Consider the following 24,907-nt stretch of genomic DNA (forward strand, 5'->3'; position numbering starts at 1 on the left):
GACTGGCCAAAATGGAACTTAAATATTTACAAAGGGATGTAAACGATAGCTAAGGCAAAACACAAGGCATCTTATCAAATTCAGAAGGCACCATTGCCTTTCTTGACCTTTAGGCATCTGCTTCCAGAGTTTGCAAACCAAATTAATTTCCTGCATAAGTGAATGGGGAGAATTAAGCAACTAGGGCAGGGGTTCAAAATAGCCTGGATGCTGACCAGGAATGACCAAATCTTAAGCAAACTGAAAGGCTGTACTGAAGAGAGAGAGGAATGTCTGTAAAACCTATGTATCTTCCAGATTGCTATTTTCCTACTGTTCTTTGGATATTAAATCCAAAGTAATCTACATAATTCACCTAAGTTAGATGTCTAAGCTCCCATTACAAGTTGTCATCTAAGGTGTAATTCAGAAGCTTAAACACAGCTTGCAGCATTTGAGATGCCCCAGATTACCAGGGACATCCACACAATGATGGGAGGCATGACAGGGGACCTGAGTTCTTCTGGATCAGCTACTGGAGGCCAGACAGGACACCAGAAAACATCTTTTTGGCCTATATTTCAGGTGTATGAATTGCACCCTTTTGCAAACCAAAACCATTTCCATGATTTGTGTGGCTGCCGTTGCTGTGCTAGGCTACTGTGTTGTCAGCCTGTTGTAGATGTACTCTGAGCAATTCTTAGCACTTGCTGAATTAGGTTTAAGTGCAAGAACTTCTAGTTCAGGGACCATAACTGGCTCTGAAGTGTTAACTTAGGTATTAAAAATACAGCACAGTTTAACTAACAGAAGTTATGTTTGAAAGTCAAATATAGAAGAAACTAGAAATACATGTTATTTCTAGCTCAACTGATTCTCTAAGGGAGAAGCTTCCTTTTATCTTTTCCTCATCCTCTTCCTTCTCGCAGAAGACCCAGGTGCATGCTGAAGAGGGAGGCAAATGTCCTACAGCAACTTTGCTCTCATATAACCAGTTGGCTTCCTACAGGATACAGTACTTTTCTTAAGAATGATATTAAAGGATTTTACCAAACACAGCCATCTCACATACATTTATTTTTAGTGAACATCTTGGTATATAACCGCTTATCATGAAATCACTCACTGTATATATACTGAGCTGCATTTCAGCATGTGGCTATAATCAATGTAAAATACAGTCAAGAACTGTTTTATTTTATTGTCTAGTGCCTGTTGTACAGTTGGGGACTGGGGATGTTTTTGAAGCCCATTATAGTAAATTAATGTGCTACACAATTTAAAATTCATTCTTGAGATACTACAACCAGTTGAAGGTTGGAACTACTTGTTTAACCAAAGGAGTCAGTTTCAATGGCTAATAATAGGCTTATCTGTTTTCTTCGATAGGTATTAAAGGCTGAGATTTGTTTTTTTTTTTTTTGTCTCTTGCATACTTTTTGGATTGCAGTGCTTTGACATAATGCTAATATTAATGTAATCAAAGGAATCTTGCAATCAGTAGGAACTAAAACCATATGGTACTTGGTTCTTTTCTCACTTCACTTGTGCAACTGCACTGGCCTCAGTGCAATTAATTTATGCCAGGGTAAGGAAAAACAGAATCAAGCTCTCAAATTTTGAGATTTCATCCAGGGTAGAGGAAAGAGGAGGGTAACTTCTGATTTGGGAAAATATTGTGAAAAAAAAGAAGATACTATGCACCTTCACCTTTGAATATGGAATCAGGTTAATGTTTTTGTTTAAGTCATGACATGGACAAGGAATAATTTATGTATTGTATATGCTTATAGCAAGAGAACAAAATTACAGCTTCTCTGTGTTCACTGCACACACATATATATACATATGAATTCCATTTGCCAGAGGCATGTTTTAGGATCCTGAAAAAGTATTTACTTTGAAGCATAGCTTTTTCAAAGGAAGATGCAAAATTTTTTTTTTTAGTAACACATACAGACATTTTAATTATTTTCTCTTTCAATTTCTTTTTAAATTATTATTTAAAGGGGGCATTAATATTTATTGCACATATTAGTATCAAGTTAATCAGGTGATCTTTCACTTTTCATGTGGTATAATAAAAATCTTTTGATCATAATTTGAAAATGTCCATCTGTTGCAAACATGGTGGTAGTAATCAGAAAATAGGAGTACACAGGTAAAAATCATAAGGAATGCTCATGAAAGCAATCCTCCAACTGGCATGACGGTCCTCTGCCAGTAATCTTGGAATTTATGCATTTGTGACAAGAATGTAGCAAAAAGCTTCTACTAAACTAAAAATACATTCTTGAAAAGAACTTTATTCTACAAGAACTGTAATTTTCACAATGCATTTGGCTGTTGTCTTATGGCTTGAAAATTAGGTAGAAAATACTCAGAATACCCTCTAACCTGGTACATAAGTCTACCTAAAACAACATATTTGGTTCTCTGGTATTTCTTTTGATTTTCCTTCATCATCACAGTTATTGGTACTGCCTCCTTCCAAGCCTTACTTAGACAACTAAGATTTGACAATTCCACGCATTACAATGTAGTGCTGGCATGTAGTGCTAGAACAAGCATTTTCCTGAAAAGCCGTATTCTCCTTAATTTCAATTTCTTCTCTTTTTCCTGTATTCAAACTCCACAGTAGGATAGGCTGCAGAAATGCTTTAATATCTAGTTACATTTTCTTAGTCTGCATTATCCTATGACAACCCCAGTGCAGTTTATTTTGTAATTTATATTTATTTGTATGGGAAAGCCAGGGTACGCACAAAGTGTGAATACAATAAAATGTCATTTTCAGCCATAAGACTCGTAACTAAGCTGTGCAGTGGTAGTTGACAGGCTTTATAGCTAGAAATTGGATGTGTGTGTACAAGGATTTAGAACACAACAGAGGTTTAAGAGAACAATATAACACAAAACAAAAGCAAGATAGATTACTCATTATCAGAGAATACTGATAAAACAGAAATCCATAGTTGCTGTCCATCAGAAAACAGAAAAAGCAGACACTGTCTTGAACAGGACGATGTAACTTGCTCCTGCTTTCATCTTGCCTGAGTTACCACATGCCTCTTTGTGTGAGCTTGGGAATTGCCTGCAAAATCCCCACGAGGGCTATTGCTCCGTCACATGAACATGTGAGAATTCTGCAGTGCCTTTAAACATTATGAAAAAAAGAAATCCAGGGCAACTTCATATACCTTGTTACGTGTTTTAACTTGTTACATGTTGGAGACTTTGCTGGCTATCCCCAAGCCTGCAAGAATACTGTAGGAAGGTGTGACTGTCACGGAAAACATATATTCTTGTTGGATCTCAGAAAGTAAAAATACTGAAGATACTAAAAGATACTAAAGAAAGATACTATAAAAGTATAGAGAAAATCAATGAGGGTACTGCAGCTATGGAGTGAATTCTGGGTGAGGTATGTGAGAGAGGCAAGGAGCCTTCAGGTGGAGTAACGACAGCTAGTAAGGTAGTCACAAACAATAAGAAGAGGTAAGTAGGAACAAGATTATTCATTTTTCTTCACATTATGAGAATGAAAGTACTCATTAAAATTAGCAGATAGCAGATTTTTGCCACAATTTTTTTTTGTCCTTTCCACTTTGTCTGTTACAGGCCACTGATGGATCCTGAGTTGAAGTGTATCCTGAGCTAGATAAGCCTTTGGTCTGACTCACTAAAACTGACCCTGTACTCATAGCTTCAGGAAAGTGTACTATGAAATGCCTGAATAATATTTAGTTGATGGACAAAGGATTAGTTCTTCTTCAGAAACCCTTAAACACTTTCTTTACTGTTTTCAGCAGTTTGGATATTCCCCAGCAAACAATTATTGACTTTTAAAATGTTTAAGGAGAAGAAAAATAAATTTTGGTTCACGGTGCAGTTAGAAATACCTTTTTAAAAACTTAGCAAAGTTTTGATTGACACTGTTTCAGTAGAACCATCAATTCATCAATGAATTAAAGGTCTGACATTCAAATTCAGTTTGGTTGAACTATTCTTCTCCATTAATTTATTCAGTTATTGAGCTATAACATACAGGTACTTTCAGGTTTTTTATTACACCAACACAGGAACACTATACTTTGCTTTTATGAAACAAAATGCCTGGTATTTTATTTTCGTTGTACTCTACCATTAGAATAAGATGGAAAAAATCCAAAAGATAATTATTTAACCCTCTTATGCTTGTAGCAACATAGCAAAAAAAAAGAGTATCACAGACAAAATCATATAGCTCATAGAGTGAATGCCAAGATTAGTTCTTGCTTTAATAGTGTAATTTCTTTGATGCATAATGATTTAATTTAATACAAATGCATATTCTGCTTTCACCTCTTGGTAGGACATTTAGCTATTGAACTATATTTAAACAGTATTTTTAATTGCTTTGAGAAATCAAAGCCAGCCAAGTCTTGTTTAGGGTGATTTAAATCTTTGGAAGACTCATCTCATTAATTTTTTCCCCTTAATAATCTAGACAGGATTGCAGACATGATCACAGGGGTGAAGGAATGAAGAAGGGAATACTTTCTAGTCATGACAATTCTTTTGTGTTTTATTTTCAGTAGCAAGCCGTGAAACTGCATTATTCAAATCCTTATGATATTGTTCAGTTCAGCGGATAACAATCTGTCTTACTTTTTATAAGTGCCTTGGAGTGGTGACGTACTCATACCTCTCAGTTTTATGCACCCAGCCTAGCCAGGCTCCTTTTCTTCTTAGCGAGGAGAGTGATTCAGGAGTCCTAGGTTAGATGTCTGCTCTAACACCCCTTTTGGTGAAACTTCTTAAGAGAACAAAACGCAGTGATTCTCTGACAAAGGCAGCAGTGATAGTTTTCCAGTTACTTCAGTGGCAAAGTCCAAGGGACTTCAGAAACACTCTTTCGTAGAAAGGAAGGAGCAGAGCTCTTTAGTTTAATGTTAAGGAAGTATCACAGAGTCTAGTTCCTTTAGCAAATACGAAGGTTTAGCACGGTGGAGAGGAGCGATCTAACAGAAGCACATAACTGTATTACAAAGCGATTACAAAGATGATGAATCTAAAGTCCCTATAATGGCAGGTGATACAACACAGGGCAGTGGCCAGAAATTGTTATTTGTGAGTTTCAGGCAGGACATTAGGAAAAATTTCACGCAGAGGACAGTGCAGCACTGGAGCAGGTTAGCCAGAGAAGCTGTGCAGTTTTGATATTTGGAGATTTCTGTGACTCAGCTAGGCAGAGGTGCAGCTGACAAGATCCAGTGTTCGTGACAGTCCTGATATGAGTGGGAGGTCAGATTAAACACTCCCAGAGGTACAACCAGGTACAACCAGGCGTTTTGTGCTCCTGCAAACTGTATAACTTCTGAACTTCAAATGTACTGACAGACAGTACATTGAATAATAAAAGTTTCATTAGAAGCACAGTTTGCACTGTGATTATTTGGCAGATTTGTATTTATATATAAATAGATTTATTTGTTATTGCAGATACATATCTTTTAAGTGCCAGTGACCATATAGGAAATAGTTGTGTGTATTTTTGCGTTCTTTACGTAGATATATTACATAGTACATCCTATTACATACTGAAATTCTCCATGCCTTTTTCAGAATACTTGAATGACTTCAATGCCAAAATGTTCTTGCCTTTAAAGAATGATACCGTGTATTTTACTTTCACCATGTTTCAAAAGCATGTTCATAGAAGCAACAGATGAAGAGTCTACAACAGAGTTTTTAGAAGTAGGCCTTGGAAGAGTGCTACCTGATCTGTCTTCTGTGCCTGTTCAGCACAATTATATTAGGCCAGTGGGAAGAAAAGGAGGAATATTACTTCTGTCGAAGTAGGAAATGTCAGAAGGATCCTTCATCTAAGTTCATGCAAATGTTTGAGAGTATTGAATTTGGTGCTTGCGGCTCTAGCTGTGGAGTGGCTGAAGTAAGAACTTTATCAGGAGATAAATTCTAACAGAAGATCAGTTTGAAAATTTCTTGTCCAGAAGCATGAAAATCTGCTTGATTTTTTGCTTTTCAACTCCTGATGTTTATAAATGAAGGCTACAAGCCATTTCAGAAGGTATATTTTAGAAAAATTAATCTGCCTGGGCTCAGTAGAGGAGAAAATAAGTAAAAGGCTACTTAAACTGTATTGTATGTGAGATAATATTTAGATGATACATAACCACCCTTTTTGTGCTTAAATTCTGTAACAGCATTATTTTCTAATACTGCAGAGCAGAAATAAGTGAAATGTAGAATTTAATGTTGCAGCATAAGTCACTCATCTGAACAGATGAGCAGCTGTTTAAAGCTGCATTTAGGCACTGCTGCCTCATGTTTCCCTCATTTACCTCTACGTGAGAAGATTTTGTCTCTCTTCCTAAAACAAGTATTTCATTTTCTAAGCTATTATTTTCTATAATAATAGAACCCAGTGATGGGTTGTTTCAAATGTTTTTCTAACATTACAGAGCATGGAGCTAAAAAGCTTTATCTGCCTTTAAAGGAAGCATTTGTACTCAGTTACAATGGCTGTTGGTACTTCTGTATCAGGACACTAAAATGTAAAATGATGTGCTCAGCTGGAGGGGAATGTGGTGCTAATCACAGCTTTTCTGCATGTACTTACAGAGTCCTCACAATCTGAAAATGACTTTGTTAGAAAGCCAAAGGGAGTTGCCAAGAAACTTATCAAACTAGGGACAATTTCTACACTAACCCCCTGCTCTTAATTTTTTTGTGTGTTCTTGCTAGATTCTACCTTCATCTGTTTCTGCTTTTGTTTTACCTTGTTTGGAACTGGACAAATTGGAGCATTCCCAGTAAAGGTTCCATATTAACCAGTGCAGCTTTTCTCTGGTTTATGCAGCCTATGCAGCAGTCTAAGATGCTTTATCCTGCCTATTCCTATCTCTTCTTTAGCAGAGATCCTCCTACCCAGCTACCTTGGAAAATTGCATTCACCTTTCTGGTTTAAGAGTACCCAGTTCTTCAAGGTATATCCTTAACAGTAGAAATTACATTATTTTGCTCTGTGAAGGCACATACTAGGTCTGCTGTTTGCTTTCTTCCTTTCTGCAGTAACAAGGCCAAATTTCAGCAGAGCTGACCTGTTGGACTAAGTTATTTTCTTTACTGCTTCTCAGTCCACCAGTTGATTCTGCTGCATGTTTGCCATGTTGCTCCCCAGCCATGGGTGAGTGCTGTTCCTGCTGTTTGTCTTCCTGCTTGCTACGCTGTTGCACTCAGGGAGCAAAGAGGGGAGGCTGCTCTTCATTTCCCTGTTTCTCAAGGGCTGCACGGTGATGGGACTTACCTGTATGTGAAGACTCTGTAGCACATGGCCAGTTTCACGAGCATGAGACATGCGCTGTACTGTACATGCTGTCCAAGTCTCATCATGTGCTGCAGAGGGATGATGGCCTTTCCCTGCCATGAAGCAAGCACTGTCATCCAGCCTATTGAGACCAGGTGCTTCTGCTTTTGTAGAGGCGGAGGGCATCCTTCTTCATCTTCTGATGTATGAGCAGGGCTTCCAGACTGAAAGATGACAAGTTTTAAGACAGGCTTTTAATGTACCTCGGTATTCATACATGCCACATCTGTTCCCAAGAACAGGGGGTTGTGGTCGGTTCATCACACGTTGTTTTCCACCACTCCTTCCTCCTCAGGGGAAGAACTCCTCACATTCCTCCCTGTTCCAGCATGGGATCACTCCCACGGGCTACAGTCCTTCATTAACTGCTCCGGTGTGGGGTCCTTTTCCATGGGGTGCAGTCCCTCCAGAATGAGTGTCCCAGCAGGCCCTCCATGGGCCACAGCCTCCTTCAGGCATCCGCGTGCCCCAGTGTGGGGTCGTCCCCAGGCTGCAGGTGAATCTCTGCCCCTCCATGGACCTCCATGGGCCGCAGGGGCACAGCCGGTCTCACTGTGGGGTGCACCACGGGCTGCAGGGGAATCTCTGCCAGAAGCAATGTTACTCCTCCCCCTCCTTCTTCACTGACCTTGGCGTCTGAAGCCGTTCCTCATACAAGAAAAGTTCTTCACAGTCGGCTCAGGCAGACGCCCTCTCTGGTTCTCTTCTTATCTCCTCTCCACTTCTTGCAGCCAAGCCAGGCTGAGTTGGGCCTAGATGGCCATCTGGCGGGAGGCCAGAGGGTGAGGGCTGCAAGGCCCACAAGGCTTGGACCTCCCCCTCTCTGCCCCTGCTTCTGCTTCTTCACTTTAACTTTTTTATTTTCCCCTTCTTAAATACGTTATCATAGAGGCATTATCACTGTCACCAATGAGCTTGGTCCTGGCCAGCGACGGGTCCTCTCTAGACTGGCCAGGTCCACCAGTCAAAGGGGAAACTTCCAGCAGCTTCTCTTAGAAGCTGCCACTGTAGGCCCCTCCACTACACAAAACCCGCACAATGTGTATAATTGGGGTGAACTTCTTTGTGAAAAAAACATTCACAAATCCTTATTTTCTTGAACAAGGAAGAGTAGGTTCTTCAGTCAGAAATGCCCAGACATGCCAACTGGACCAAGAAGATCTGTCCTTTTCCTTCTTTTCAGGGTTACAATGAAATTTTATCTTCTGGCCTCCCAATTTTAGCCTTTTTTGATGAAAAACCTGCCAATGACTCTCTCAGAGGATGATCAAATTCCTCTGACTATTAACCATAATTTGTGAGGCAGTGCAGAATGCATTTATGTGGGAACATTCACAGCCAAGTGTTTTGCCACACCAGACAATCAGTGTAATCGCAAATGAGCTTTGCTATGGGAGCGAGCTACCAAAACTGGCTCCAAGCTGCTGCTGCATCAGCAAGCAGTTTCCAGCACGATTCAGCCTCACTTGGCCTGGCAGTACTCCTGGTGCTGCTGGTGAACCGGTTTGTCTGGAGTGATCGCTGACAACTGGAGAGACAGGGCAGATGCTGAGAGGTATGACAAGCTTTTAGGTCTTATAAGCAATCCTGAAACTCACAAAACATGTGTGAGGTACCACTACAGTTGTTGCCTGGGTCACAGAAGAACCCCTGTAGATTGTTCTTGCTATTATTTGTTGACTATATACTGCTTTAAAAGAGTACATTTTTAAAATATTATGCAAAAGGTTATGTAATGAACAGTAATATATGTGAAGGGGAAGAGGTAGCTGAGAAATAATTTACATTTATTTATAGTTAAGTAGTAGCCCACAGACTGAAAATCATCTCATTTTTCTCAGAATCTAGGGTATCTTCTCATTTTGGCAGCCCAAGGGTGTAGCAGAGCCGGAGTCAATGGCAAAGAAGGCCTCGCAGCTGCATGCCGATACTGCCAACATACCAGATACCATTGCCAGAACAAAACAAAATGTTTACTTGGCTCTGAAATACAAATTTTCAAGGGGCGGACAAACCACGCAGACCATCAGCAGCCCTTCAAATACATTTTTAAAGCTCTCTCTCTTTTTCTTACAATAGCATTAAAGCTGTTCCGCAGGCACACAGCAAACCTTAACATGAAACAAAGCATGGGCAGATGCACAGACAGCATTATTGCTATCCTATACATCTACTCTGCTGCAAAACAGTAATTCACATGGTTGTGAATTACTCCACAGTGCCTTTCTTGAAAGGTTTATGGCACAGGAAGAAGGAAAATTTCCTCGTGCCCAAGCAAAGGTATTCCTAGACAAGGGAAAGTTGGACCCATGACTTAGCAGTTATGCCAATGATGCAAGATAAGCATATTCTAATTAGTTCAGTTATTTTCCATTTAGCATGAATAGGGATAGCAGAATTTAAATCATGTGAGCTGATACTATGGATTTCTTTTGCAGTAGTCTTTCATGAAAACAGTATTTCCAGCTTGCATATGTGAAATTTCTTTTCAAAAGCCAGTTGACAGGACTACAAACCCACCTACTTATTTTATGCAGTATAGTTTAACCTGAAGAAATTACATTTTCTCCCTTCCTGCTTTTCTGTTCTACCTGGGTAAATATGAAAACACTCAAAAAACCAGATATTAATGAAGCCTAATAGATGTTAAAGAAACTAACAAACACAGCAGGCAAAAATCCTTTTCTTTTCAGGTGGCTCAACTTTTTCCCAGAGAGGCATAGTTAGAAGCAAGGAGAAAGCGAATATGAGAAGACTTTGCATTTACCTGTCTTAAAATAAAAAGGAGAGCTATAAAAACAGACAGTCCTACTGGAAGATGAGTCTTGGGCCCTGGGCCAAAAGGAGACTATTATTTACAGGAAAATGGGTAGGAGTTTGGCCATTCTTTCAGAAAAAAAAAGAATCTATTTTGCAAAACAGACACAAAGGCAGACTCGTTTCTTAAGTTAAGTTACAAAGTTTACATTATAAACTTAAGTCTATAAATTATATAAAATACCAGTCCTGGTAAGAAAAAATTCTCTTTTCCTTACTCTTAGTAAGTATGATAACTTGTGTCATGGAAAATGTGTTGCAGCAGCTGTGTCATTCATGTAGGCAGTCTGCATCTTCCTGAACAATTTGTGCAGCACCAGAGGATGGATCTGTAGAGAGAAACAGTGGCACTGAGGATCCAGCTCCACACTGTATGCTCATGTCAGGTTTTACGTTGGACTACGTCTAATCTGGTCCTGCACAGGGTATCCAAGATAGCTCCACAGTGCAAAATAAACCCCAGTAAAGGGGACAGCTGAGATACTCATTTAAAAACACACTCCTCAAACTAGAACAGTCATGTAGACATGCCCCTCGATGTTCAGTACTTGGAAACTGAGAAAACATACATCATTTAATACAAATTAATTCTTGAACAATCTTTCAAGACAACAAAAGCAGAGAAGGAGTTTTGTCACAACAGGATCAACTCATGATTAGCCAAAGAACAGCTTGAAGTTTGTGTATGTTAGCAGGGCAAACACTTTCCCACTGAGAAAGAGAAGTTATTTACTTATGACAACTTAACAGATGATGAGTAACTAATTTCCTGGTTCACAGATCTGATGAAAGTAAGATTTCTAAACAGGCCTCTAGATTTTTTTTTACAATCCAGTATAAAAAGATACTTATGTTGGGAAAAGGGCCAAAAATGTCATATCTTAAAGATAAGTAACATTTAAAGAAAATAATGACGTATTTTTAGTAACAAATTGTTAAAAAGGCTTGGAAAGCGTATCAAAGTCTGAATTGTTTTAATGCCTGTTTCATTTAGGCATTAAATTGAGTTCATTATATTTTAATATAATTGGAAAAATATTGCATACTGTTCAAGATGTCAGTAGAATCCAGGATTTCTATTCAGAAGTGTAAAATGCTTTGTCCTAGACTTTATGTGATTGAGATGGCAACACAGAATTTAAAATACAAATAGAAAGGTGTGGATTAGTGGGACGTTACCAGGAGTTCCTATGATATGTAAAGATCTTGCTGAAGAAAAACCTGTCCAGCAATTGTTCTCTTCATTTACTCAGATAAACAACCAGGAAAAAAAGTTAGGTTAACTGCATGCTTCTCGTACAAATTGCGTTAGATTTTAAGCTACATTCGGAATAGATGTTTCTGTAGATACTTTAGTCCTAAGCTTAAAAATGTCAACTACAGGAACTCTGGGGCAGACAGTAGCAGGGTCTTTATGGGAATATGGCAAGATTTTACAACTTCTTTTGCTTGGGGCTGTTGGGAAAAAAAAAGAAAAAAACAAATTTAAGGTGTACATTTGGTTGTTTATTTGAAAGAAATAAGTACTCTTGATGTGAAGTCCACACATGCTGTAGTAGAGTGGTGGTTAGGTCATGTAATACTGATTTGGTTTTGGCCTTGACTGTGATGACTGTAGTTTGCAGTTGTATGCACGCTGGATACACAAGATGCTGGCTGAGAGGAGAGATTACACATTATAATACTGAGGAGAGAATGAGTCTTTAGGTGCTAAATATATCCAGCCCATATCTGGCCAGACTTCAGAAGGAGCTTAATAATCCTTCCATTTTAATTTACATCCACGTGTTTATTTGTACACATTAATAAAGTCTTTATCTGGCACTTCTCTAGTTTTTAAAGATGGTTAAAACTGGCAGATCACAATTGCATTACTGCACAGAATTAAATCTTGTAGTCTGTACTCAGGCAAAACTTACATTAATTTCCATTCATGAGCTTCAGGAGTGTACTGGCTGTCATGCATTGGTGACTGGTGTTTCAAGTAAAGTATGGTTCCTGACATGTGGGTCAGTAATCTAACAAAAAAAAAGAAGAGATTATTTCTTCAGTGTGCATTTTTCCTGCTAATATTCTGTTAATGTGCTGTCTAAGGATAGGAGAAACTGGGGTCATGTAAAAGTACTTGTTCCACTTTCTGTGGTAGAAACAGAAGGGGAAATAGTTGTCTCCATCTTGGAGGCTCTCTTCTGAATATATCCCTGACGACATCTGCACAGACCTTCATCCGTGGATCAGGAGACATTGCCTTTCAGATCTGCCTTTCTAACAGCACTTAAATTCACTACTAAAGGCCAACTGTAAACAAGTTCAGCCTTCTGTTTGTTAGTGGCTTATGGTCCACTTTTTGTTAAATGATTTGGTAGGTTACAAGCTGTACATACATGCATTTGGACAGCTGTAGGCACATCCTGTCGTGTGATATTTGGTCACCTCATAAGCATAATTCTTTTCCTGAGATGGGGAGGGCACACACTCCTCTGACACCTTCTCAAGAGAGAAAGATCTTGGATGAAAGGTGTCTTTAGATCCAGCTCTTTGCAGTGATACACAGGTACTATAGATCTGGTGAAACACTATGGTTCCCACCACACCAATGCTCAGGATTTAGTTAGGAAGTACTGTAATAAGCCAGTTGGAGGAAAGAAGACTAAGCACTCTAGCTTGAGGTATAATCCCAACTGGCCTTACGAACAACTGCCTGAAAACCGCCGTTGTTTGGAGTGTGGCCGTTTAAAGCCAAATGAGGAGAGGAGATAGTGCTATCAACATGAGGAACTGCAGATGACGGCTCAATTAAATGACTCTGCAAAGAGGAGAAGCATCCTTAGGCAAACAGTACATGTATGGTGCATCAGAGAAAATGCTGATCAGAAGGAAGTCAAACCCACAATGTATTGAGACAATGTAGAATATCTTGAGTTGGAAAGGACGCATAAGGATCATCGAGTCCAACTCCCTGCTCCTCGAAGGACGACTTAAAATTAAACCATATGGCTAAAAGCATTGTCCAGATGCTCCTTGAACTCTGACAGGCATGCGTGCAGAAATATTTTGCAGATATATTGTGAAAACCCCATCAGAAAAAGTCCCTGTGATTATGTATGTAGGAACCACAAATTACTAAATACTGTTACTTCCATATATCCGCAGCTAACCCATGAGCTCGTGAACTCCGGAGTTTTCTGATTTTGAATTAATCCACAAATTTTATAAAAAATGGTTTTTGTTATCAGTCAGTTTCATTTCCATCTAGTTTCTCTACTTTCTTCTTATTATTTTGGGTCAGAAATACTGTAAGAAATAAATGCTTGAAGGTAACTTACAAATATTTATTTAGGCAAATTATCACTTTAAACTAGTATTTTTTTTTCACACTCAGGATCTTGTTTTGCTAACTTATAATTAATAGAGCACCTGATTAATAGGAGGTTTGAGACAGACACAGAATGAAATGTTAAGCTTTTTATTTATCCTGAAAGATGCAGAAAGTTCTGAGGCAGATGTGTAAAACCTACAGTTTCATCTTTCTAGGAGCGTGGCTGGTGCTGTGCCAGATGATATAATTTATTTGTCCTTGCAAGAGGTCAGATGAGAAAATGTGAATGCTCTTTTGGGATTTAAATTCTATGAAAGAGTACTTGAAATTTGTCATACTGTGCCTTTTGTTAGCTAAAACAGGGCTGCCTGCTGAAATCAGTCCTGTTTGGTTCCTATGCTACCTTTTCAGTCTGGTTTTCCCTCATTCAGAACATTTGCTGGAGAGCTGTCCCGTGGGTCAGTTCCAGCAGCTCCTCAGGACTGTCACCCCCAACTGCAAGCACTTCCATCCTTAGCTTGTGTCCAACAGCAAGACGAGCAGTAAGCTGGGTCCCGCACCGCCCACCTACATGCTGCCATCCTGGCCTAGATGAGCCCAGTGCGATGAAAGAATAGACCGTTCTCCAGCTCCTTTGGCCCATCTCCACGGCTGACAGCCAGGCTGCCGGTCGGTATCAGTTTGGCTGGGTCATTTTCTCATATTGATGCTTCCTAACAGGGAGCTGGACCATGGCAACACAAGCCATTTAACATAATAGCAATTCTTATGCCTGTTAGCCAGAGCAAGTCAGGTAAACTTTTTAAGCTGTCAATTAATATTTTTTGTCTTAAAATATTTGTTTAAGAAAGACTCTTGTGATTTTCATAGAGGTAAGTGTGTAAATGCCACACTGCTAGGAGTCGGCCATCTGGACTGTGTAAACAAACGGACCAGACTCTTTGACATCTCTCAGATTATTGCTGATCATGTGAACATTAACGTTTCCAAAGGTGTCTCTTTGCTTCGTCACATTTCAAAGACTGCATTAATTTTGTTTTCACATGTTTAAATATTTATTTTGACCTTTTACCTCCTGGTATAACCTCCTGGCTTGCTGGACTGGCCAAATCAAAATACACTGATGTGTTCTGAATGGCCTTCCTGCTTGTATAAACACGCTGCGTAAACAGCTCTTGCAGAACAAAAGAGTTGAGTCCTCTGCTGTACTGTAGCAAGTCTCTTTGTCCGTTTCAGAAGATCCATACCTGTAGGCAGGAGCAGTGCTGAGATACGCCAGCTGGTTTTCTGGCCTTCATACCCTGTGTTCTTGCTCGCATCCAGGGTTATTCCCCTGCCTCCACGAGTAATTCTGAAGTAAGACCAACAAACTGTTATCTGTTCGATGTGCAGGTGCCGCTGCCGGAGTACCGACTCTGCTCCTGGTCCTAGTGGTGCCTACCCTGAGTGTCCTCGCCTGCTCGGGATTCTGAATGTAGCTGGATTTACCTTGTCCTCCGCCTAACACAAGGGACTCCCTTTGAAGATGAGGACCACGACTCTTTTTGATTCCTGTGGCACCATCCTAAGCCAAATAAATTACACTTTAAAGTAAATTACCCTACCAATTTCCTATGAACTTTAAGAAGACTGAGGCATCCAGGAACTCCGTCATGAAGTAAATCAACTTTTGAAAGGCTAAGAAATATTTTTAACTTGTTCCAATATGCCTTATGAAACACTTATGCTGATCTGTGACAGTTGCATGATTCGGTCCAATGGGGCAAGTTACAGTGTTAAAACCCAATAACATAGGCTGTACAGTGAAAGTAAAATCACCATACGTAGGTGCTTTAACTTGAATAACAAATTGTGAACTATAATAGAGATTGAAATGTTGATTGTATGTGATAAATGTAAGAGTACTACGTCTGTCTGTACTATCCTATATGTTTTGTGTACTGCATATTTTTGAATGGCCCCATCATCATTTATTGGGATTACTGGTTTTTAGAGAGACAGTCAAAGCAAAAACATTTCATTTTTTAGAGCTATATTTCTTGAGGCTATTGGATAGAATCTGAAGGACTTGAAATAACAGTCAGTGACAATAAATTTTTTATTTTAAAGATGTTCAGAACACCTAAGACATGCGTAGCATGCTCAGCTTAAAGGAATTTACCTGTCTTCACTGACATGAGATTTGCCATATTCTTTTCTTAAAAAAATTCTGTTGAAAAATTCCATTATGGTTATTGTTGCTGATTTTAGGAGTGAAATGTCAGCTTTCGGGAAAGCAGCGTAATGTATTGGTTTTGATTTAGTATTATTACTCTTATTATTACTAAGGGAGCAATATAACAGGAGTTTGAAGATGGAGTCCATGTTAAGATCAGCCAAGTGGACCATGAAATGGTAGGAAACGTATGTTATTTTTTAAAATGAAAAGATTTAAAATATAAAAAAGAAGAAGATATACAATAAATGGCAAAAACAGAGTAGCACAGTAAAAAAATTATTATATTTACATTTTTATGCTGCAGATGCCAGGTGTTACCTTCCTGTAGTGAAGGTGTACATTTGGGAGAATTATATGCTTTTTCAAGAACTTGATATTATTCTAATGTTCATAGTGTTGTAAATAAGAGTTTTAAAGTTCTGAGACCGTCTCCCTATTTGATAGAGTACTGAATGATCCAACTGTGTGTTAATACGTGAAAGTCAGATCGCAACTGTTAGTCGAATCTCAGTGTTTACTATGGCCTTCACAAAATGGGAACTCTGTTAGAGACAGAGAATGTTTTTGTTCTGACTGTGTCTAGAGTGTTTCAGTGTTGAGTTTTTTGTTGGTTTGTTTGGGTTTTTTTAAGTTGTTAAAGAAATGCACATTCCTTTCGTTTTCCATGGTGTGCTGGGAATTACTTTGAGTTTGAATGTTGGAGAAACACAGTGATACTGAATCAGCTGGCTCAAGTAATAGTGCAATGTCTGATGCTTCAAGAATTATAAGCTTTGAATCATATTTTATTAGCACAACCTTGCTAGCTACTTAGAAATAGATTTTATCTTTTTAGAACTGATACTGTAGAGGTCCGTAATAATAATCTTTACATGAAGCAAGAATAGGTCTATTAATAATTTACACCCCCTCTTTTATTTGTATAATTTTGTACTATATATTTACATGTAAAAGTGTAGAGTCTTCATTAAGAAATATCAATAATACTGTTTTAGTTTCATTTTAACTATTTGTTACAAGATGACAATTTTTTAAATAGGTGAAAGTGATAACTTCCGTATAGAGGAATGTCAAAGTGTCAAACACTACTGAGTTTCATAAATTGTATAATTATTGAAAGAGAAATGAGTTGTCTTCATACTTAAGAAACTAATATTCTGTAAGCCTTCTGTACAAAAAAAAAAAAAAAGTGGTTTATTGTGTTTCACTTGGTTTGGTTCTTTTGCAGTATGGCTCATTTTTATATAATCTACAACCACAACTAAATATTTTGCCAAATGCATGATTGCCTTTTACTTTTCTAATACATGGTGTAAAAAGCAAAACCGTTCAGTTTTTGCATGGAGATCACCTGGGAAAGAACGCCACTTCTTTTTTAAAATCAGCAACAGATGAGGTAGGTTTCACGTACTGATCAGATAGCTGGAGATTTTTCTGTTTCATATAATTGTGTAAATTTGACTGGGACCTTCAGTTTCAAATTGTCGTCAAGAAAAACTAACTAATGTATCATCTGCTTCAAAACGCAAGGTTCTTAATTAAAGTTTATATAGATAGACATATTTGTTGTTTCTTTATATTTCAGGAAACTTGATATTACTATTATTTGATACTGATGAATATTGAACTGGTTTTTTTAGTTACTTTCTATCTTTTTTTTTTTCAAATGAGTAGAGCAGGACCGTGCTTTGTCCTTTTTATGAATGAAAAGTAAATTGCAATTAAATAAATGTATTAATGTTACTCAAAATATAATAACTGTCTTTTGAATTGGAGCTTTCTAATTTCATAACAGTGATGTGGTCATCTGCAACAGTAAAGGTGTGGATGGAATGAGGTCCTGTGTGTCCTTGCCCTGCCTTCTTGTGAGTTTTACTGGAGTTAAAGAGCTTTTGTGGGATAAGGGTGGCTATTTTGCTTTGACTGTAGGTGATTGATAGAAAGATTTTCCTAACATTAGTGACAGAGGGTCTCCTAAGACCTCTTCAGTGTTTTTGGAAGCAAGAGTCAACCCAGTAGAGTATTTTTTTCAGGTAATGTTTTCTACTCCACTATATTACAAAGAAAGGTTGCTGAAATGGCAAAACTTTGTGCTGATTAAATGCTTTGTATGATCACAATAATTTCAAGAGGTGACATCAGGTATAACTGACTGAGATACTGCCTGCCTTTGAGGGGTCACGTTCAGGCCCCAAAGTACACAAAATGTTGCATAAAAAGAAGTTGGTGAAGCTGACATTCATATTGCAGAACTTGGTTTCATTTATCTTCAGAGATACCAAATGAGAAGAGTCAATGAGAAAATGTGTTCCTCGTGCCCGGCACCTAAAAGACTGTCTAGTCAATCAGAGCAGGGCTCAGACCTGGGGAGGAGAAGATTTTCACTACTTTGATTAGGTATGTTTTGTATTTATGTCTTGGTCTCTAAGAGAAATAAGGGTTTGAGCCTCTGTCTGCCAGTTCTCTGCTAATGATTTCAAACTTACTGGGCAGTGGCAGACAAATTCAGCAGATATCTTACTGAAGAAAACCATACTCTGAGTAGACGGTAGAGTTTTAAATTGGGAATTTGCATCGAAGATGGCTGCAGCCTGGTCACTGGTCCTACCTGTTCTGTTTGGCATGGCGGATGCCTGGCCAGCGAACACCTCAAAGCCACGTACAGCTTGCCTTGCTCCTGCCTTACCCAGGGACTGGACAGCCATGGGACCGAGTGTGTGCTGGAGGGAGGCCTGAGCATGTGGAGACACAAGCTAAGATCATTGCAGTGACACAGTGAGGAGGGGGAGGATGGGGCATAGAACATAAACCCATAGGAGAAAAGGTTCGTTATTTCCACCCTTCAAAGAACAACTTGGTTTTGTTTGTGAGACTTCTTTGTTTCCAGACTTCAGAGCCTCTAGCTACAGAAGGTGATAAAAATACGGCTTTAAATATAAAGTATCTGGCCGAAGACCAGATATTCCAGTCTTGATCTGCCTCAGTATTGCATTAAACTGCACTTCCTATTGGAATTAAAATTAAAATAACAGACATCAAGTAATACCCAAATACATTCCAGTACAGATCTTGAAATAGTTCCAAATGCTATTGTTTGGAGATTTTGTTTATTTAAATACACCAGAGAAATGTCTGTCTTTCAGGTTACAACAGTACAATATGGGCTAAGGATATTCCTTTGGCAACAGTATCAATTTCTGTAGCTTCTAGCTCTCATATATGCTCCATCCTTGCACATGTCGTCCAGTGGAATCTTTTCACGGTGTTAGGACATCGGCACTATGCAGGAACCACCTGCCTTCTGCACAGAGCAGTGAGGTCTTGCAAAGGACGATTGCCCCTCTCCATTTCTTCCAGAGATGATCGATTTTTCTTTAGCTTTTCTATGACTAGTTTCTTTTGCTTTGTCATTTAAGGTTCTTCTTGTTTCAAAAAAAAAAAAAAAACAGAAGAAAGGACAGAAAGCATGAAAGTCCACATGAATGGGAAATAAAAATTGATGCTTACATCTCAAACAGAAGTAGCACTGTCTTGTCTTTTGTTGACAAGCTAGCATGTTTTTTCCTTTACCTGGATGCCAATTAACCAAGTCTAGCCTAAAGGATGTCATGAAAAGAGACATGAAAACTGTTTCTTTCACCTCAGTTGATCCTGACTCTGGTCTACTCTCTTGATGAATATGGATGACACTGGAAATATGCCAATTTTACTTCCCCAGACCACGTAGAAAACTCATGATCTAGCAGATAACTTCCACAGACAACCCCCAGTGAGCGTTAATGTGTGGATTTTACTGGTCTATATTTTTAGAAGTCTGGTAGTCTCTTTAAAACCACATGCTTTTGGCCTTTAGTGTGTTGTCACAGCCACTATCTGTCTGCTTCACAAAAAGGTATGAAATAACTTCTTTCTCTCTCAAAGGAGGCAGCAGAAAAGGCACAGTGCCCTTTGATTCCTAGAAGGATCTGTTTCGAGGATTTGAACCTACTTGCTGCCCTCTACTCGTGATGGATCACAGTGCAGCAACACAGCCCTTCAGTATGTTAATATGAGGCTTGGTCAGCACTAGGGAGTTGTGCCAGAGCTCCATTCTCAGAGAGCAGAGAATCAGGCACTGCCCGGCCAAAAATGCTGATTCAGCAAAGGGTCTGGCGTAAATGCAGCTATGCTGGCATAGGGTTAGCTAATGTCATGTGGGAAAGTGGAACAATTACCCTGGCACAAAATGTCTGTCACAGAGGCTCTGCACCCACCAGGAAGAGGCGTTGGGCAGCCTGGCAGCAGAGGTACGGCGCTGAAGGCTGATTCCCATCAGGAGGTACAAACAAAGAGAGCCAGGAGGGACGGTTCAGGTGCATAACTCCAGCTGCAGCCATGTATGTGCCCTGGAGTATACCCTGCCCTGGACATTGCTAATGGATGAGTGTTGAAAGGAGAAAATTAAACAGTTGCTTGACTTCTCCCTCTTCCCCGTCCTGCTCCACATCCAGTGCTGGTAGTAGGTTTCATAGAAACTCTTCCCTGGAACCACATGAAACAACTGCATTTCCAGCAGACTTAATCTTGTCCTGTGTTAGATGAGTAAGTAGGACAGACAAATCACTCTCCTAAATGCTCCTGCCCATTGGCTGTGAAGAAGGCATAGCTCTAAATGGTATCTGATGCTGGAGAAGGTAAGTCCCACCCCAGCTGCACTATGACAACAATATCAGCCACTGGTACGAAGGCAAATCTAAACAGAGGATACAAAGATACCAACTGGGCATCATCCCCTTTAGATGGCTGTCAAGGTGCAGCTACACACCCACGTCACCTCCACCCATCAGAGTTACTTGACACCTGCTGAAGGCAGCACATAGCAAAGTGTTTCTGTGGCACTGAGATAGCCCAGCGCTAGCCATCCGTCCTCCACTCGCTGCTCAGTTCTAGGCAAATTCAGATCCTCACTGGTGATGCGGTGGGCACACAGCTCTGGGTGGGCATGTCAGCAGGGGTGGATGGTGGCAAGGGGTTGTTACTTGGCTGCAGGCTGGTGGCACACAGCATCAATAGATCAGACCCTCCCTGTGCCTGTAACCAGATTAGCTGCACGGGAACGTTAATTTCTGATTCTCACAGGGAGAAAGATGCAAAAACACAAAGTTCCCAGACTTGGGATTTAGCCTGTCCAGACAGCTCCCTGTGAGCAGCTGCTCTGCAGTGCCTGCAGCACCATAGCACTCATGGGACGCAGCAGCTGATTTGTACTGGTGGAGCCAAACAGTGTTTCCACCCTGCTAAAACCTCGTACTATCCACACAAGGGCTGTTGGATGCAAACCACCCATTAGGCAGCATCCCCAGCCGGCGCTTCTCCCAGGACTGGTTTTCGGATGGCGCAGCCCTGAGCCACACCAGGGGCCCTTGCGATGACTGGGCAGCAACGGTGTCTGTGTCCTGGGGCTGGCACTACCAGCTGCACAGGCATTTTTCATTTTTTGTTGAAAAACTTCAGGATTACTGTGGATTCTGCAAAAGCTCAGTTCCTACTACTTGCTTACCTGTATCTGCAATTGAAAGTGGGACAGGGACATATACTGGGCTTTAGGGCAAGGCTGTGTGATGAGGTTTTTGCTGATCTACCTCTTACGCCTCCTCATTAAACCACTGCTATTTCTCTTGCAAATCCATGTTTAGCCAATAATATTCATGAAATTAAATGTAGTTTTCTCTGCTGTTTTGACTAGCTCAGGAGGTTTTTAGACATAAATGTTGAGACATATGCATCAGTCAGATCTCCTCTATGACAGCACTCTGAAGCAGTTAATTACTGATCTAGCCTTAGCTGTATTCTGGCAGAATACTCCAGTGTGGAACAGGCTTTCTGTGGATTAACCTATAGCTCAAAGAGATGTCAAAAATCAGCCAGTTCTCCATAGTTCTCTGTGCCTGCCCTGCCAGAGCACCGCAGTACCACTGCAGGCCTCAAAAACGTGTGTCAAGGCCAAGATGATGTCTCCTCTGGCATCAAATCCCAAGACCCTTCAGCCAACTTCAGTCCCTGATTTGATCTCCGGTAAAAAGTAGGTGATGGAACGATACAAAAGGGTCTATGGGGGTGGGTGTATTTCTGTATGTGGGCCTTGTGCAAGTAGATTAATGCATGCACTGCGATTGCAACAGAATCTGACAAACAATAATACCTGAAGCAAAAAAAAAAAACAAACCAGAAACAGAGATGAGCTCTGCAATTTTTGTAGCAGCTTTTATATAGACAATTTAAACTTTGTGCTCCCAGAGCCAAGAAAGAGCATGCAGAATGAGTCCACTGGGTTCTGCTCAGCAGAGTTCTCTATCTTTAACCTATGGCACTGACTTCTCTGTTATGTTGTGGATGTGAGGATTCAGAGAGCAGTAGTGGAGAAAAGAGGGGAAAATAATTCTGTTTAAAAAAGGGAGGAATCAATAATTCAAATTCTGAAGAGTGAGCCAAACATGCTAATAAACATGACCTAGAAAAGAGCACATATTTTCACTGTTAGTAGCTGCATATTGGTATACAGCACAACAACCTGCTCCTTTGGGTTTTATTGATTCCAGGAGGTAGGAAAACAGATTTTTTTTTAAACAGCATAATTGCTGATTTGGTATTTTTTAAATCAGTACTGTGCAAGCTAGAAGCCTTCATTCTGTCTGGAACATGGGGTCACAGGAGGCATGAACTTAGTTAACACAGATTATTTCCCTACCTCGCTTCTTCCAGAACATCCTTGCTGGGATGTGATAACCCAGTGGCTTCTTGCTAGTACTCTCCCTGTGCTCAGCTGTCCAGCAAATGTAAACTGAAAGAGGTATTTCCTAGACCAACACTAGGCTTTTCTTTCTTTGTCTAGCTTTCTTTTTTTTCTTTGTCTTTCTTTCTTTCTCTCTCTCTCACTATCTTTCTTTCTTTCTTTCTTTCTTCCTCTCTTCCTTTTCCGAAAAGAAAAACAGAACTATTAACTTCAACACTGGTAATATAAAGCCATCAGCAAAGAATATCATCCCTGGTCAATCTCTGAAGCAAAGTCCCTTAAGGACTAGCCATGTATTCAAGAGATTTTGCAAGCACTCGATTTCCCAGACAGTTCTGATACAAGAAAGAGGTAAAAATCAACATGACTTTTATTTTTGTCAAGCCCTGCATAGGCTTCTCCCAAAAGCTCTGAACCAGATTTAGAGGATCAAGGATATATTCTAGGGATTTGAAGACATGGCATCAATCTTAGATGTCTTAATGGATTTGAAGCCCTGTGCTCTGAAAGTTAAGCAAAAACGAATGCATTGTGCATTACCTGGTGATTAACGCACAATTTCTCATCTAATTTCAAAATGTAACCAATAGATTTGGGGATGCAAGCTTACCTCCAACCAGTATAAAGGAAAACTGAGGGAGACTAGCTGCCTTAGCACTGTAGCCAACACATAGTTTTCTGCAGCAAGATATTGAAATGCTGAAAAACTTAATCACCAATGAAATACTTGAACCTTATTATACCACAAGTAAAATCCTGTGGGATGTCTGCTCAAGAGAAATTGAATTTGTACCACCCTAGCACAGATGAAACTCAGGGCAACTGAAGTGAAGGAGTTAGTAATGTGAAATATGCCACTGGAGAAATCACAAACAGAGAAATAAAAAGATTATTTCTAATGACATCATTAAAATCAAAGTGTTGTTGACAGTATTAGCTTCTCAGGAATTAATGAACTAGAACATACTGTGAGAATAATTGCATGTAAACTACAATAATATTGATGCTACGCCAGAAGCTGTGATGTCTGTCGAGAATTAATTTACAAAATCAAACCTCAAAGGAAGTCAACTCCATTTATGACCTTTAAATAAATGCAGGTCAACACAGGATGCAAAAAATCTTATGAGAAAGTACACTTGTAAAACTGCAATGTAAAACCTTGCATCTAGGAGATCCTTTTCTAAAATCACAGCTATATGATCAGTATTTGAAGCATTTCCCTTCTCATGTTTATTTCTAGAAAGTCACAATGTGGTTTCTGATTTCCATATTCTCGGTCTACTATTATTTTCACTGCGCTAGTGTTCTCTGCTGATTTCTTGGGATAAATATGAAAAAAAAAACATGTTATATCCTTCTGTAGCTCTTCATGCCATGAGTAAACTGTCCATGAGTACATCGACAAAGGAGAGATGTAAGGACCAGGGCAGCCTGTGCCTCACCAATGCTGCAGCAGGGCCAGTCTCCAGCTCCCCACAGCCCTGCCCTGCCCAGCCATGGGCCCTGCTGAGCCAGGCCTACCCACAGGTCCATGTCCCATCCTATCCCATCCCATTTCCATCCCATCCCTGTCCCATCCCCGTCCCCAGGGAGGTGCCTGATGCCTGGGGCTGCCCTCAGTTCCCCCAGCTGCCCTGCTCCCTGCGTGCCCCGTGGGTTGCCAGCCTCAGCCTAACAGTGACACAGCATGGCAGACTGAGAGTGGATCTATGAAAACAAGATCTGTGTGACTGAGTGGTAATTGGGCTTTTTTTGGTGTTTTTTTTTTTTTAATCTGAATTTAACTGAGAGGGAGGTTTTGAAAGAAAAATATGTAGGAAAGAAAAGCACGTTTCAGAATAGCCGTCTCCAAGGAAATTCTGCACACCCGTGCAGCAAGCATGTTAGATCTATTCCCTTTGAAGGTTTCACCTCTTTTCTTGAGCCAGTCTCTACTGGGAAGGATCAAAGGAGAAAATGTAGAGAGCGCCATTTCCGGACCAGAAAGGCCTTTTCTTTCCAGTGGGCCATAGCTGATTGGGAAGGGATTCAGGGATCTCCTGGGCATGTCAAGCCAGGAGGAGCACGGCACCCCTGCCCCAGGATTTGGAGGGAGAGCAGGCAGACAGGACTGCCACACTAAGCCTCAACAAATCTGCAGCTGCTCTTGTAATTACGGACAAGGAAGAAAGGATTCAAGTACGTTATGTCTCTGAATATCACGTCCACTGTGTGTTTACTGCTGGTGAAGCAAGGAACAGCATGATAAAGCAATAAGGAATACTTCTGGAACCTTTTATTCCCTTCTGCATCAAAACTAGTAAAGAGTGATATGAAGTGAAGATTGCAGGGCTGCAAAACATCAGTGGAGAGCAGAGTAGGAGTACATCCTAGAGTAAGTTGATGCAGTCAGGGAGCATGCCTGAGGTTCCTGGATTCACTGGTGAG

The 24,907-nt window shown here is 40.0% G+C and overlaps 1 protein-coding gene across 1 annotated transcript in view; it reads left to right on the forward strand.

Annotated features, from left to right (window-relative positions):
- The window catches only part of CNTN1 (contactin 1), a 252,855-nt gene extending 235,592 nt beyond the window's left edge, over positions 1–17,263 (forward strand). Inside the window, exon 25 of the mRNA XM_086748148.1 lies at positions 14,880–17,263. Within this exon, the coding sequence (XP_086604274.1) occupies positions 14,880–14,959 (80 nt within the window). The 3' untranslated portion in view covers positions 14,960–17,263. The remainder of the gene's footprint in view (positions 1–14,879) is intronic.
- Positions 17,264–24,907: the final 7,644 nt, after the last annotated feature.

Source organism: Chlamydotis macqueenii, chromosome 1 (genome assembly GCF_036417535.1).
Source record: "Chlamydotis macqueenii isolate bChlMac1 chromosome 1, bChlMac1.mat, whole genome shotgun sequence".
NCBI lineage: Eukaryota > Metazoa > Chordata > Aves > Otidiformes > Otididae > Chlamydotis > Chlamydotis macqueenii.